Consider the following 13,606-nt stretch of genomic DNA (forward strand, 5'->3'; position numbering starts at 1 on the left):
GAGATTTTCGGTAAACTTTTTCTGTAATTTTAAATGTACAAAGATTTAACCAAAAAGTGTCATAACTATGGTTTTATCAGAGGTGTAGTTCCATCTTTTGAGTATGTTATAGTCCTATTTCTTCCCTTTCATACAATACCTAATTCTTGGGGTTATTACAATCAAGGCAAGATTAATTAAGCAAAATGTGCATGAACATCCTCTCCATAGGATTAAAATAGGCTTATTTGCACGCCATTTTTGAGGCTCATATCTCAGGTTCTATATATCGAAGTTCTTTGGGTATGTGATGGTCCTATTTCTCTCCTTTCCAACGATAACCGATACTTGGGGTTACAACAATCGGGGCTCGAGTAATTTAGCAAAATGTTCATGAACGTCCTCTCCATAGGATTAACATTGGCTTATTTACACAACACCTTTTAACTCTGGTTCTATAAGAGATACAGGGAAGTCCTTCGAATATGTTATACCCCTATCTCCTCCCTTTCCAAAAATACTAAGTACTTGGGGTTAGAACAATTGGGGGCCGAAGTAATTAAGCAAAAAATGTTCATGAACGTCCTCTCCATAGAATTAACATTGGCTTATTTACAGGACACCTTTTAACTCTGCTTCTATTAGAGATACGGGGAACTTCTTTGAGTATGTTATAGCCTTATTTCTCTCCTTTAAAACGATGCTAAACACTTAAGTTACAACAATCAGGGCAAAGTAGCAAAGTACAACGTTAATTCTTTCCATTACACTCATATTGACAGCTATATGATTATTACTATTATTATTTTAAAGTATTATATTAAATGTATAAAAGCCATTTCTTTCTTTTTTCTCACTGTTAAATTGAAAATAATTATAGGCAATTAAAGTCAGTTCATCACTTAGTAGTTTGGGGGCTTTATATCTTATACCGGAAAAGAATGGCATTAAATACAACCATCTCAAATTACTCCTTTCCCCTTTAGGCTCTATAAGTAGTATCCATTTCAAATCGGACCATTTTAAATCGCATTAAAAATAATTAAACCGAAAAAATGTCATAGCAAAAAGAGAGAAAACAAGAATTTAAACGTGAAATATTTATTATTTACGTCCAAAAAAAGAGAGTATGCATTTACACAACAAAATATACTCGTTGACCAGCGCGTTATTAGTTAGGACTTGAAAATTGTTTACATAAATTAAACTCCTAAACACATACAACATCAAAGAAACAATAGAAAACAAATCGACCTAAAGTCACAATAGTAATGAAAAAATAAATGAAAATACAGTTTTCCTAAAACGAAAACAAATATCAACTTCAAAAGGCACGTGCGAGACAAGTTTAAAGTAAAGATTGAGCAATTAAAAATTATAGGATAGATATTAACGTTCCTAAAATCGCTAAGATTATGACAAGATGATAAGCAATTCAAAGTATGGTAGGTGAAAAGTTCGTAATAACTAACTAAACTACTGGTTTTGTTTTAAAACAATTTCTAACCGTGGTATCCACCGAGTCCTCCGTAGGACAAACCACCAATACCGGCTTGGGATCGGAGGATGGTACTTGGGATAGCTTGTTGATGGACGGTAGAGTAGGCGGCTGGGTGGGCAGCTTGGGCGTAGATTTGTTGGGTGGCGATTGGGGCCTTCAATAAAGCTGGGGCAGCGGCTTGGGCGTAGATTTGTTGGGTGGCGTAAGCTGGAGCTCTCAAGAGGGCTGGAGCTCTCAAGAGGGCTGGAGCAGCGGCGTAGGCAGGAGCGGCCTTCAAGATGGCGGCGGAATGGTAGGCAGGGGCGGCCTTCAAAAGAGCAGGGGCAGCGTGGACGGCTTGTGGAGCTGGGAGAACTTTGTACGGTGGCTCTTCAGCGAGGATCTGTAAAGAAACAATTGAAGATTGTTAAGGATTGTTTTATGGCCTACCAATGCGTACTTAATAAATAGAAGGTTTGTAAACACTCACTTGAACGTTGGAAGGGCTTTGTGGGGAAGTTCCATGCTCGTTGGTCTTGATGGAGGCTCTGAATCCATGTTCATCGGCGACGTATTCAACGTGTCTGTAAGTTCCATCGGGGTTTTGGATGGAATAAGAACCGTGCTTGTTGTTACCAGCATCGCTAGACTCTTGACGGCTGACTTGGGCACCATCATCGGTTTGTTGGCTGTATCCGAACTCATAGGGTTGAGGAGGCTATTCGGAGTCAAACTATCGTTAAAAAATATCCGTCTTTCCGATATTGGTCAGGTAAATACTTACGTAAGCAATGGACTTGACGGCAGCGACGGCCTTAACTGGAGCGGCGGCTTGAATGGCGAGTCCGTGTCCTAAACCAGCGTATCCGTGTCCCAAACCAGCTCCGTAAGCCAAAGCGGGTTGAGCTACGGCAGCGGTACGGTAGACTGGGGTGATTCTAGCACCACCGTGTCCTCCCAAACCGGCACCACCAAGAAGTACTTGGGGAGCAGCCTGAGCGTAGGCGATTTGTGGGGCAGCTTGGGCGTAGGCGATTTGAGGGGCAGCTTGGGCATGACCGGCTGAATAAATGGTCTTGTAGACGGTGGAAGTTGGTGCGGCGGCCTTAATGGCGACACCGTGTCCTCCGAGACCTCCCAAAGAGGCGCCGTATCCTAAACCAGCACCATATCCTAAACCGGCGTGTCCGAGTTGAATAGTTTGAGCTGGAGCGGTACGATAAACTGGGGTAATTCTAGCACCACCATGTCCGCCTAAACCAGCTACACCGTATCCACCGAGACCACCCAAAACTGGACCGCCAGCATTGGCGAGAGCCACGACGGCGACGAGAACGAAGACCTATAGTCAATAAAATATTTATCAATTTACCCTCTCAATATCTCCAAAATTGAGAAGTCGTATTCAGTCTTACTCGAGACAACATATTTCGCGTATCCGATTTGCAATTGAAATGGAGAAGAAATGATGACTAGTGTAGCGATGTCAAGGCATTTATATACCGAAGATAACGGCCCAAATTTATGACCGGTATTTTGTTTATTGGGAATTATTAAATATACTTATTTTTTTCTACGATTTACATTTAATTGCAAAGAGCCTAGATGTCTAGATCTTATTAAAATGGGTATGTAGGCATAATTAACACTTTTTCCCCAGTCCACGGGCTACAGTTTACTCTCGATTTCATTTTTGATAGAGCGGAAGTCTTCAATCTAGAAGAAACTTAGAAGAAAAAAAGTCGCCCTTTTTTTCTTCATCATTTAATGTTAGTCGTTTAGGCCTAAGGGATTACTTAAATACTTAATATATCATTAAGTGTTTTTAGGTGGGTTGCTAGGGTACAAGCGTCCACGCCTGCTATTTGTTTGGCTCTTCTAGAGAGATACATAACGGTAGTGCGAACCGATTTTCGCGGACTCTCGGAGTTTCTATTTACCCTTTGGGTCTGGCCGGGTTTTGTTTCCTAGGAATTTAATTAAAAATTCCAATAACGTTCCATATTTTACCATTAAGGAAAGTGAAATTTATCGAGCAATTAAATACCACAACCGTAAACGTTTCGAACTAACCTTATTTATTATTATTAATTTAGGACTAAATATTTTAATTTCATTTCATTTAAATTTCTTGGCGAAATAATATAGGACGGTTTATTTCCTCTTTCTTCAATTCATTTTAAATTTTTCGTGAAGTAAAATTTCATATTTTTCAGCCTGCTTCACTAGTTTATAAAATTAGGCCTAAATGTCTATTTTCAGAAAATCTCTTTAAGTTTATCTGGCAACAAAAATTTCTGAATTGAAAAAACCGCGAAAAGAAACTTCTAAAATGGCAATAGTTAAAATTATGGACTGATAGGCTGCGTAGGCATTGAAATAGCCTTGCAGTTCGTCTTCCCTTACTGTCCAAGTTGTAGGCCAATGAGATCAGCGAGGGAAATAAGGCGGTGGCACAGGGCAAATGACCAGTTTAAAAATTAAATCTGAGGGGGGTCAGTGGTCCACAGGACCACTAAGAAAATTCAAGGGTTTCCAGAGTCCAGACATTAGCTAATATATTTTAATTATCCACTTCTTCAATTTAGCAGGCAACGCGGCCTGGTCAGTGGTCATGGACCAGTTTATTTATTCCAGGCCAGAGGGGTCGCTGGCCCAATGTCCAGTTTAAAAAAATTCCTTATTTCCCGCCCTGAATAAGATAGAAGGGCCGTAAAGCCTTGCGTAGTTGCATAACGCGCAGGCGCGGTCTTTGTCACTTTCGTGATTCGTAGTTTCGTTCTTCTGACTCTGAGAATTATCATAAAGTTGTTTTGTTTTGTGACCCCCTTTTTCTTTTGTTTTTGTTGGAAGTAATGACGTTGAGCGTCTAATTATAGCGCGACCAAACCGTTGTAGCCCTAATGATAAATTTGCGTTCCACACAGAATCAGAGGTAAAATGGTTTTTCCTATGACTAAACTTTGCTAAGCCTTGGCATATTTTTTGACAGATAAAAGTCGTACTCGTAAAACCATTTATCTTTGGTCTAAAATTTCAATTTAATTATTTATTTATAGGTCAGCGAGCTATTTGAATCACTTCAACAACGAATTAGATTCCCTTTTTAGCAGCGATGAAGAATTTGAGGCAGCTGAAGACGAGTCATTATTAGAGGAAGGTTTCATTTATCCCAAGAAACGTAGCACCGTGAATAAAATATTTTGCTGTTTGTGCCACTGCACTTATAACTGTTTATTAAAGTTAGAAATCGCGACGTTTTTCCTTTTTTTTAAATTCAGGTATGATAATAAACCTTTTAAACCTAATCCTAAAACCCTAAATTTTAGGTGTTGTACCAGCATGGCATCTTTCCGATGTTGCGGAGGTCGAGTTTTAAGACCAAGAATAGTGTTTCTAGGGAGATCTTGTAATGAGAGTTTCCCTCCTAATAAAATATGCAATCAGAAATACAACTTTTTCACATTCATTCCATTGGTAAGCTTATAAATTAAATATGATTAAAATAGGATTAAAAAAAAACCTTTGAATCTTTTTTTTTTTATAGGTATTATTTAACCAATTCAAATTCTTTCTAAATCTCTATTTCCTGGTAATGGCCCTTTCCCAGTTTATTCCCGATGTTCGAATTGGTTATTTATATACTTATTGGGGACCACTGGTCAGTTATTTCAATTTTTTATTAATTAGGAAATAAATAATAATTATAAAATCATAAATGTAAAACATCGTTAGGGGTTTGTGATGACTGTAACTTTAATCAGAGAAGCTATAGATGATTTTAGGCGTCATAGACGCGATCAAGAAGTAAACAATCAGAAATTTAGAAAATTAACTAGAAAAGGAGTCATTTTAGTGCCTAGTGCTGAAATTAAAGTTTCAGATTTAATTATGGTTGAAAAAGTAAGTATTTTTCTTGGGTTAAAGGGAGGGTGAAGTAGAAAATCAAGTGATTTTTTATCGATTCTTCTAACAATCATAAGACTAGTCTGCATAGTGAAACATTCAGGAAATACCAACTCCGAATGATTTTAAAATTATTTCAAATTAGGTTCAGATTTAAAGGATAATTTTAAAGAAGGACTTCCGACCAATCGCGTAACGCCCTGCCTTTTTGTTAACAAAATTCGAGTGGCACGCTCCATGTCTCGCGCCACGATTGTCACGTCGCGCGCCTAATTTTATCAAATCTCGTGATAAATTTCATTCAACACGGAACGTGCCACGAGAATTTTGTTAACAGAAAGGCAGGGCGTTACGCGATTGGTCGGAAGTCCTTCTTTAAAATTATCCCTAATTAAAATCTGAACCTAATTTGAATTTTAAAATCATTCGGAGCTGGTATTTCCTGAATGTTTCACTATGCAGACTGGTCTTAAGATTAGTAGAAGAATCGTTAAAAAATCACTTGATTTTCTACTTCACCCTCCCTTTAAAGGAGTTTTAAAGTAACTTAGGGTTTAATGTTGATAACTTTGTTAGAATCAAAGAGTACCAGCTGACATGGTTTTCCTAAGAACTACGGAAGCGAATGGGGCTTGTTTCATCAGAACAGATCAGTTAGACGGAGAAACTGATTGGAAACTTAGATTAGCTGTAGAAACTACTCAAAGATTGACTAATGTTGAGGATCTCTTTGATATGGATGCCTCAATATTTGCGGAAAAACCTCAAAAAGACATTCATTCTTTTATTGGAAAATTTACAAGAGTAAATATATTAATATATTTAAATAAAATTAAATTATTTACTACAAAGTTAATTAGGGGATTTTTAACCCTTTTTTTGTTGACAGAATGATGGTGGAGAAGGAGCTGAAGTTGCATTAACGGCGGAAAATGCCTTATGGGCAAATACAGTCATTGCATCTGGTACAGCTATAGGAATTGTTGTCTATACTGGAGTTGAAACTAGAAGTTCCATGAATAACTCCTCACCTAGGAGCAAAGTAGATTAATATTAACATTAACATAACCTTTTGTTTATTATTATTATTTAATTGATCTTTTATTTATTTAAATTTAGGTTGGATTATTAGATATGGAATTAAATCAACTAACTAAAGTTTTATTTGCCGCTGTTATTGGATTAGCTTTAGTTATGATGACATTGAAGGTACCCAACCCTAACCTAAATGATTTTTTTTTTAAAAAAAAGAAGTTTTGATTTTTATCTACGTGTGGTAATAAGCATACCAGCTTTTGCGGTGTTTGTTTGTATGTATGTATGTTTGTGTGTGTGTGCGTGTCTGTGGACCCCGGGAACACGAAAAACAAGTGTGTCAAGAAATTGGTTATCCACTTGTGTTGAAAAAAACTATTGAAAGAAAGTACATTGGCACCACTTATCATATAATTTTTGTTCTTTTTGTAACATGGGACATTTGAAAGTAGTTATGATGACATTGAAGGTACCCTAACCTAAATCGTTTAAAAAAGAAAGTTTTTAGTTTTATCTACGTGTGGTAATAAGCATACCAGCTTTTGCGATGTTTGTTTTGTTTGTATGTATGTATGTTTGTTTGTGGACCCCGGGAACACGAAAAACAAGTGTGTCAAGAAATTGGTTATCCACTTGTGTTGAAAAAAACTATTGAAAGAAAGTACATTGGCACCACTTATCATATAATTTTTGTTCTTTTTGTAACATGGGACATTTGAAAGTAGTTATGATGACATTGAAGGTACCCTAACCTAAATCGTTTAAAAAAGAAAGTTTTTAGTTTTATCTACGTGTGGTAATAAGCATACCAGCTTTTGCGATGTTTGTTTTGTTTGTATGTATGTATGTTTGTTTGTGGACCCCGGGAACACGAAAAACAAGTGTGTCAAGAAATTGGTTATCCACTTGTGTTGAAAAAAACTATTGAAAGAAAGTACATTGGCACCACTTATCATATGATTTTTGCTCTTTTTGTAACATGGGACATTTGAAAATAGTTATGATGACGTTGAAGGTACCCAACTCTAACCTAAATGATTTAAAAAAAAAAGAAGTTTTGATTTTTATCTACGTGTGGTAATAAGCATACCAGCTTTTGCAATGTTTGTGTGTGTGTGTAAGTGGACCCCAGGAACACGAAAAACAAGTGTGTCAAGAAATTGGTTATCCACTTGTGTTTAAAAAACTATTGAAAGAGAGTACATTGGCACCACTTATCATATGATTTTTGTTCTTGTTGTAACATGGGAGATTTGAAAATAGTTATGATGACGTTGAAAGTACAATGACCTACATCATTTAAAAATTAAGTTTTGATTTTTATCTACGTGGGGTAATGTATGTATGTATGTTTGTGTGTCTGTCTATATGTGCACCCTGGTAACACGGAAACCAAGTGTGTAAAAAAATTGGTTCTCCACTGTTATTGTGAAGAAAAAAAATTATTGAAAGAAAGTACATTGGCACCACTATCATGTGATTTTTGCTTTTGTTGTAACATGGGATATTTGAAGAAAAAAAAATGTTTTGTGGGTACAGTACAGTGCTTAAGAAAAAAAAGGTTTATGGGTACAGTGCTTAAGAAAAAAACAAGGTTTATGGGTACAGTGCTTATTGTATCCTCCACCTCTTGGTAGTAATGGGAAAAAACTTTGACGCTGAATTCGCCTGGTATATAGTGGCAACGCGAAGGTTTTGTATTATATAGTACCTAATCTACTGCCACGTTGAATAGAGAAAGAGACGCTTATATTTAAAATGCCAACGACAACCTATCCTTACACTAACAAGGGAAGGCCTGGTATTGTTGGGGTTTACTTTGATAGACAGCTGTATCAAAGCCTATTTATTTGAAAGTGTATGTCAACAAAAAAATTGTTCATGCTTCTTTGGTTGGCGCAGTGGGGGATGATTTTAGTTGAAAACTACAGCAAAAAGTATATTACTACTTATAGTTTTACTAAATGAAAGCTTCAATAGACCACTGGATATAGTTTTTTTTTTTTTTTTTTTTTGGCAAATGGAATTGTGAAATTTGTTACACTTCCTATGATTGTATTGATATTGTACCACTTACAGAAAGAGAAAGAATGTATGGCTATTGGCTGAATTAGAAATTGCACCTTATAGTGTGATGGCCATTGTATCGCGCGTATTTAAACTAAATTAAGTGGAAGTAATTAATTCGTTTCAGGGATTTAATGGTCCGTGGTACCGTTACCTATTTCGCTTCATCCTCTTGTTTTCGTATATCATTCCTATCAGCATTAGAGTAAACCTTGACTTAGCTAAAGTTGTCTACTCTTGGATGATTCAACACGATCCGGATATTCCGGGAACAGTGGTTCGTAGTACCACAATCCCTGAAGACTTAGGACGCATCAATTACCTCTTAACTGACAAAACTGGAACATTAACGCGAAATGAAATGGTTTTCAAACGCCTTCATTTAGGAACTGTTTCATACGGTTCCGATTCTTTTGAAGAAGTAGCGTTTCATTTGAGAACCGCTTATCAATTGGCGGTTCCTAACCCACCAAAAGGTTCCGGACCTTTAGGGGTTCCTGGAATGAAAAGGACTGAAGTTACTAGAGTTAGAGAAGCGGTTAGAGCTATAGCTTTGTGCCATAATGTCACGCCGGTTATCGATCAGTCCGTTACCCCGACTGACCAGGAAAATAATAAAATCGAAGATGTTTATTATCAAGCCATGGCCGGAAATGTTAATCGGGGAATGGAAGTTGAAATGGAGGAAGAAGTGGCCAAGAAAACAACCGAAAAGATTGTCTATCAAGCCTCGAGTCCTGATGAAGTAATTGTACCATCAGTGTTTAATGTCTTTACATTAAATTAATCACTTTGAATTGTTTTTTTTATTTTTTAGGTTGCCTTAGTATCTTGGACTGAAAGTGTCGGATTAGCTTTAGTTTATCGAGATCTTCAGTCCCTTCATCTCCGAACTCCTCAAGGGGAACTGCTAAGATATCAGATCCTTCAGGTGTTCCCTTTCACCTCTGAAACTAAGAGAATGGGTGCTATCTTCAAAGTAATTATGGCATAGGTGTTAATGTTGATTAGTGAACGTTATAATAAATCTCTTATTCCAGGAAGAATCTACGGGAGAAATTATATTTTTTATGAAAGGAGCCGATGTTGTCATGTCTTCCATTGTTCAATACAATGATTGGTTGAATGAAGAATGCGGAAATATGGCTAGGGAAGGACTCAGAACCTTAGTTGTCGGTAAAAGAGTTTTAACTGAGGAACAGTATATTGATTTTGAGGTAAAAGTCTAGGGTTTTTTTTTTTTTTGTTTTTTTTTTAATTGATTTGATTTGATTAAAAGTTGTTGTCTACTCCAGGCTCGATACCAAAAAGCTAAAATAAGTGTGCAAGATCGAAATGCGAAAGTTAACGCCGTTTTGGAAAGTCTAGAAAGAGATATGGAGCTGCTTTGCGTTACAGGTGTTGAGGATAAGCTTCAAGATCATGTTAGACCAACTTTGGAGTTGTTGAGGAATGCCGGAATTAAAGTTTGGATGTTAACCGGTGATAAGTTGGAAACAGCAGTCAGTATTGCAAAATCTTCGTGCCTGGTTTCAAGAACTCAACCTTTGCACGCTTTTCAAACTGTTACAAGTCGAACGGAAGCTCATTTAGAGCTCAATGCCTTCAGGAGGAAGAATGATACCGCGTTAGTCATAGATGGGGAGTCTTTAGAAGTTAGTATTTTGCCACAAGGAATGGTTAAGCCTAACACGGGAATGAGTCATCAAAAAATGTTAAGCCTAACACGAGAATGAGTCATCAAAAAATGTTAAGCCTAACACGGGAATGAGTCATCAAAAAATGTTAAGCCTAACACGGGAATGAGTCATCAAAAAATGTTAAGCCTAGCTCGGGAATGAGTGGGCGAAAATCGTTAAGCCTAGCTCGGGAATGAGTGGGCGAAAATCGTTAAGCCTAGCTCGGGAATGAGTGGGCGAAAATCGTTAAGCCTAGCTCGGGAATGAGTGGGCGAAAAACATTAAGCCTAACTCGGGGATGAATCAGCAAAAACATTAAGCCTAACTCGGGAATGACTCAGCAAAAACTAAGCCTAATTCGGGAATGACTCAGCAAAATCTTTAAGCCTAACTCGGGAATGACTCAGCAAAAACTTTAAGCCTAACTCGGGGATGAAACAGCGAAAATCGTTAAGCCTTACTCGGGGATGAATCAGCAAAAACGTTAAGCCTAACTCGGGAATGAATCAGCAAAAACTTTAAGCCTAACTCGGGAATGAATCAGCAAAAACTTTAAGCCTAACTCGGGAATGAATCAGCAAAAACTTTAAGCCTATCTTAAAAATGAATTAGCGAAAACTTTAAGCCTATCTTAAAAATGAATTAGCGAAAACTTTAAGCCTATCTTAAAAATGAATTAGCGAAAACTTAAAGCCTAACTAGGGATTATGCGAGCACGAGTTAAACGAAAACTAAACTGAACTGAAACCATTTTCTTTGTAGCAAAGTCTTCGCCATTATCCTAAAGAGTTTCTCGAATTGGCCTTACAATGTCCGGCGGTTGTATGTTGCCGTTGTTCCCCTACTCAAAAAGCCGAAGTTGTGAAATTGGTCAAGGATCAAACTGGTAAAAGAACGTGCGCTGTTGGAGACGGAGGTAACGATGTCTCCATGATCCAAGAAGCCGACGTTGGAGTGGGAATTGTGGGGAAAGAAGGCAAACAAGCTTCATTAGCCGCTGATTTCTCCATCACACAATTTAGCCATTTAGCTCCTCTCTTAATCGTTCACGGAAGATATAGCTATAAACGTACCGCCTCCTTAAGCCAGTTTGTCATCCACCGAGGTCTAATTATATCTACAATGCAGGCTGTCTTTAGTTCCGTTTTCTATTTCGCCTCTGTAGCTTTGTATCAAGGGTTTCTTATGGTTGGGTACGTATCTTTTAACGTAATGGTAGAAATTACTTGTTGTACTTAATGAGTAAAATACGTTTACTCAGTTACGCCACCATTTACACCATGTTCCCGGTGTTCTCTCTCGTTTTGGACAAAGATGTTTCACCAAAAATTGCTTTAACTTACCCTGAGTTGTATAAAGAGTTAAGCAAGGGTCGATCTTTGTCCTTTAAAACGTTTTTTATGTGGGTCTTAATCAGTATTTATCAAGGTAATGATCGGATTAACTCTTTAAAGGGAGGGTGAAGTAGAAAATCAAGTGATTTTTTATTGATTCTTCTACTAATCTTAAGACCAGTCTACATAGTGAAACATTCAGGAAATACCAGTTCCGAATGATTTTAAAATTATTTCAAATTAGGTTCAGATTTTAAGGATAATTTTAAACAAGGACTGCCGACCAATCGCGTAACGCCCTGCCTTTCTGTTAACAAAATTCTCGTGGCACGTTCCGTGTCTCGCGCCACGATTGTCACGTCGCGCGCCTAATTTTATCAAATCTCGTGATAAATTTCATTCAACACGGAACGTGCCACGAGAATTTTGTTAACAAAAAGGCAGGGCGTTACGCGATTGGTCGGAGGTCCTTCTTTAAAATTATCCTTAAAATCTGAACCTAATTTGAATTTTAAAATCATTCGGAGCTGGTATTTCCTGAATGTTTCACTATGCAGGCTGGTCTTATAATTAGTAGAAGAATCGATAAAAAATCACTTGATTTTCTACTTCACCCTCCCTTTAAGAAAGTTAAATTACTTTAGTAATTGTTTAATAATAGGTGGAATAATTATGTACGGAGCTTTGTTACTATTTGAAGACGAATTCATTCACATTGTGGCTATTAGTTTTACTTCTTTGGTTTTAACGGAACTATTGATGGTGGCCCTAACTATAAGAACGTGGCATTGGGCCATGGTTTTGGCGGAAATCTTTAGTCTCACCATATACGGCCTTTCTTTAGTCATTTTCAAGAATTCCTTTGGTAAGTGTTTTTAAGCTAAGCCTACGTTACGTTATCCTTAATGTCTTTTGGGTAATGTATAAATGGTTCCGATAAAAACAATTGCAGATCAGCAATTTATATGGACATTAACTTTCCTATGGAAAGCGACTGTGATTACTTTAATCAGCTGTTTACCGCTGTACATTCTAAAATATTTGCATAAGAAAGTAGCCCCGCCTAGTTATTCTAAACTCACCTAAAATAAAAATTAAAATTGCTAGTTTTAAACACAAATTTTTATATATAAACTATACTGAAATGAAATGGAAAAAAAAACCCCCATAAAAATTAATATCAGCTCTCGTTAATTACATTATTTATATTACTACTGCCTACTTTGAGTAATATTATTAAATAGTAATTTGGTTAATTTAATTACCGATGGTTTTTAAAGCTAATTAAGTACTTATAAAAAGAACTCTAAAAAGACTTGGGTTCGTTTTTATTATAGCAAGTTACGATGAGGATAATAAAGGTTTAGGTCTACTTATATATATATAATCAAAAACGGATTTATGGGATAAGAACGTCGGAGTTAGCGAATTCACTCCCCATCCTCGCATACTTTATTGAGAAACTTCGTCTGCTTATATTTTGACTCCACCCACAAATTCTGTATATAGCTACTTATAGAGATCGAATTTGTGGGTGGAGTCAAAATATAAGCAGACGAAGTTTCTCAATAAAGTATGCGAGGATGGTACTAGAGGCTAAAGCTATGATCCGACGTTCTTATCAGGGTGGGAAATAAGGATTTTTTTTAAACTGGACATTGGGCCAGCGACCCCTCTGGCCTGGAATAAATAAACTGGTCCATGACCACTGACCAGGGCGCGTCGTCTGCTAAATTGAAGAAGTGGATAATTAATATATATTAGCTAATGTCTGGACTCTGGAAACCCATGAATTTTCTTAGTGGTCCCGTGGACCACTGACCCCCCTCCGATTTAATTTTTAAACTGGTCATTTGCCCTGTGCCACCGCCTTATTTCCCCAGCTGGTTCTTATCCCATAAATCCGTTTTTGATATAATTGAAAGATAACGCTTTCTAGTCATATTTTAAGCAATAAGTGTCATTATTTAATGGTATTTTCATAATTAATTTTAAAGATTAAACCTCAATTTTTTTATTAATACTTCAAAGTGATTAAAATTAAAAGCAAAACTGTAAAAAAAAAAAAAAAATATTTTGGTGTTGTAACACTGGCAAGGAATAAATCAACAAACATAAACCCAGAA

General features: G+C 36.9%; 2 protein-coding genes across 4 annotated transcripts; one reads left to right on the plus strand and one right to left on the minus strand.

Annotated features, from left to right (window-relative positions):
- Window positions 1-1,064: 1,064 nt before the first annotated feature.
- LOC149676766 (uncharacterized) lies at window positions 1,065-4,116 on the minus strand. Of its 2 annotated transcripts, XM_089838381.1 has the most exons (5): window positions 3,533-4,116; window positions 2,875-3,426; window positions 2,244-2,801; window positions 1,950-2,177; window positions 1,065-1,862 (listed from the first exon to the last, which is right to left on the minus strand). In XM_089838381.1, the coding sequence occupies exons 2-5, from the start codon at window positions 2,884-2,886 to the stop codon at window positions 1,482-1,484; spliced, it is 1,179 nt and encodes a 392-aa protein (XP_089694507.1). In that variant the 5' UTR covers window positions 2,887-3,426; window positions 3,533-4,116; the 3' UTR covers window positions 1,065-1,481. The 2 variants fall into 2 exon arrangements, with proteins under 2 accessions (XP_089694507.1, XP_089694506.1); XM_089838380.1 differs by having other exon boundaries at window positions 2,875-4,116.
- Window positions 4,117-4,216: 100 nt separating this feature from the next.
- On the plus strand, window positions 4,217-13,606 carry LOC149676767 (putative phospholipid-transporting ATPase IIA). 2 transcript variants are annotated; one of them, XM_089838303.1, is made up of 16 exons: window positions 4,217-4,394; window positions 4,519-4,716; window positions 4,789-4,936; window positions 5,007-5,120; window positions 5,195-5,362; window positions 5,942-6,169; window positions 6,255-6,407; window positions 6,485-6,574; window positions 8,595-9,212; window positions 9,285-9,446; window positions 9,508-9,684; window positions 9,763-10,122; window positions 10,909-11,339; window positions 11,408-11,574; window positions 12,142-12,345; window positions 12,433-13,606. In XM_089838303.1, exons 1-16 carry the CDS (start codon window positions 4,363-4,365, stop codon window positions 12,564-12,566), a joined length of 3,384 nt encoding a protein of 1,127 aa, XP_089694429.1. In that variant the 5' UTR covers window positions 4,217-4,362; the 3' UTR covers window positions 12,567-13,606. The 2 variants fall into 2 exon arrangements, with proteins under 2 accessions (XP_089694429.1, XP_089694430.1); XM_089838304.1 differs by having other exon boundaries at window positions 4,519-4,701.

This window comes from Phalangium opilio, unplaced genomic scaffold (assembly GCF_054372755.1).
Source record: "Phalangium opilio isolate 3A_F unplaced genomic scaffold, DU_Popi_V2 ptg000045l_1, whole genome shotgun sequence".
Classification (NCBI taxonomy): domain Eukaryota; kingdom Metazoa; phylum Arthropoda; class Arachnida; order Opiliones; family Phalangiidae; genus Phalangium; species Phalangium opilio.

Excerpts from the sequence above, each read along its gene's own strand:
- LOC149676766 (XM_089838381.1), bottom strand. Across the intron at positions 2,178-2,243 it reads CCGTCAAGTCCATTGCTTAC|CCTCCTCAACCCTATGAGTT; the intron begins GTAAGTATTTAC and ends GACTCCGAATAG. Across the intron at positions 1,863-1,949 it reads AAAGCCCTTCCAACGTTCAA|ATCCTCGCTGAAGAGCCACC; the intron begins GTGAGTGTTTAC and ends GTTTCTTTACAG.
- LOC149676767 (XM_089838303.1), top strand. The coding sequence starts at position 4,363 with ATGATAAATTTGCGTTCCACACAGAATCAGAG. Across the intron at positions 4,395-4,518 it reads CGTTCCACACAGAATCAGAG|GTCAGCGAGCTATTTGAATC; the intron begins GTAAAATGGTTT and ends ATTTATTTATAG. Across the intron at positions 4,937-5,006 it reads TTTTCACATTCATTCCATTG|GTATTATTTAACCAATTCAA; the intron begins GTAAGCTTATAA and ends TTTTTTTTATAG.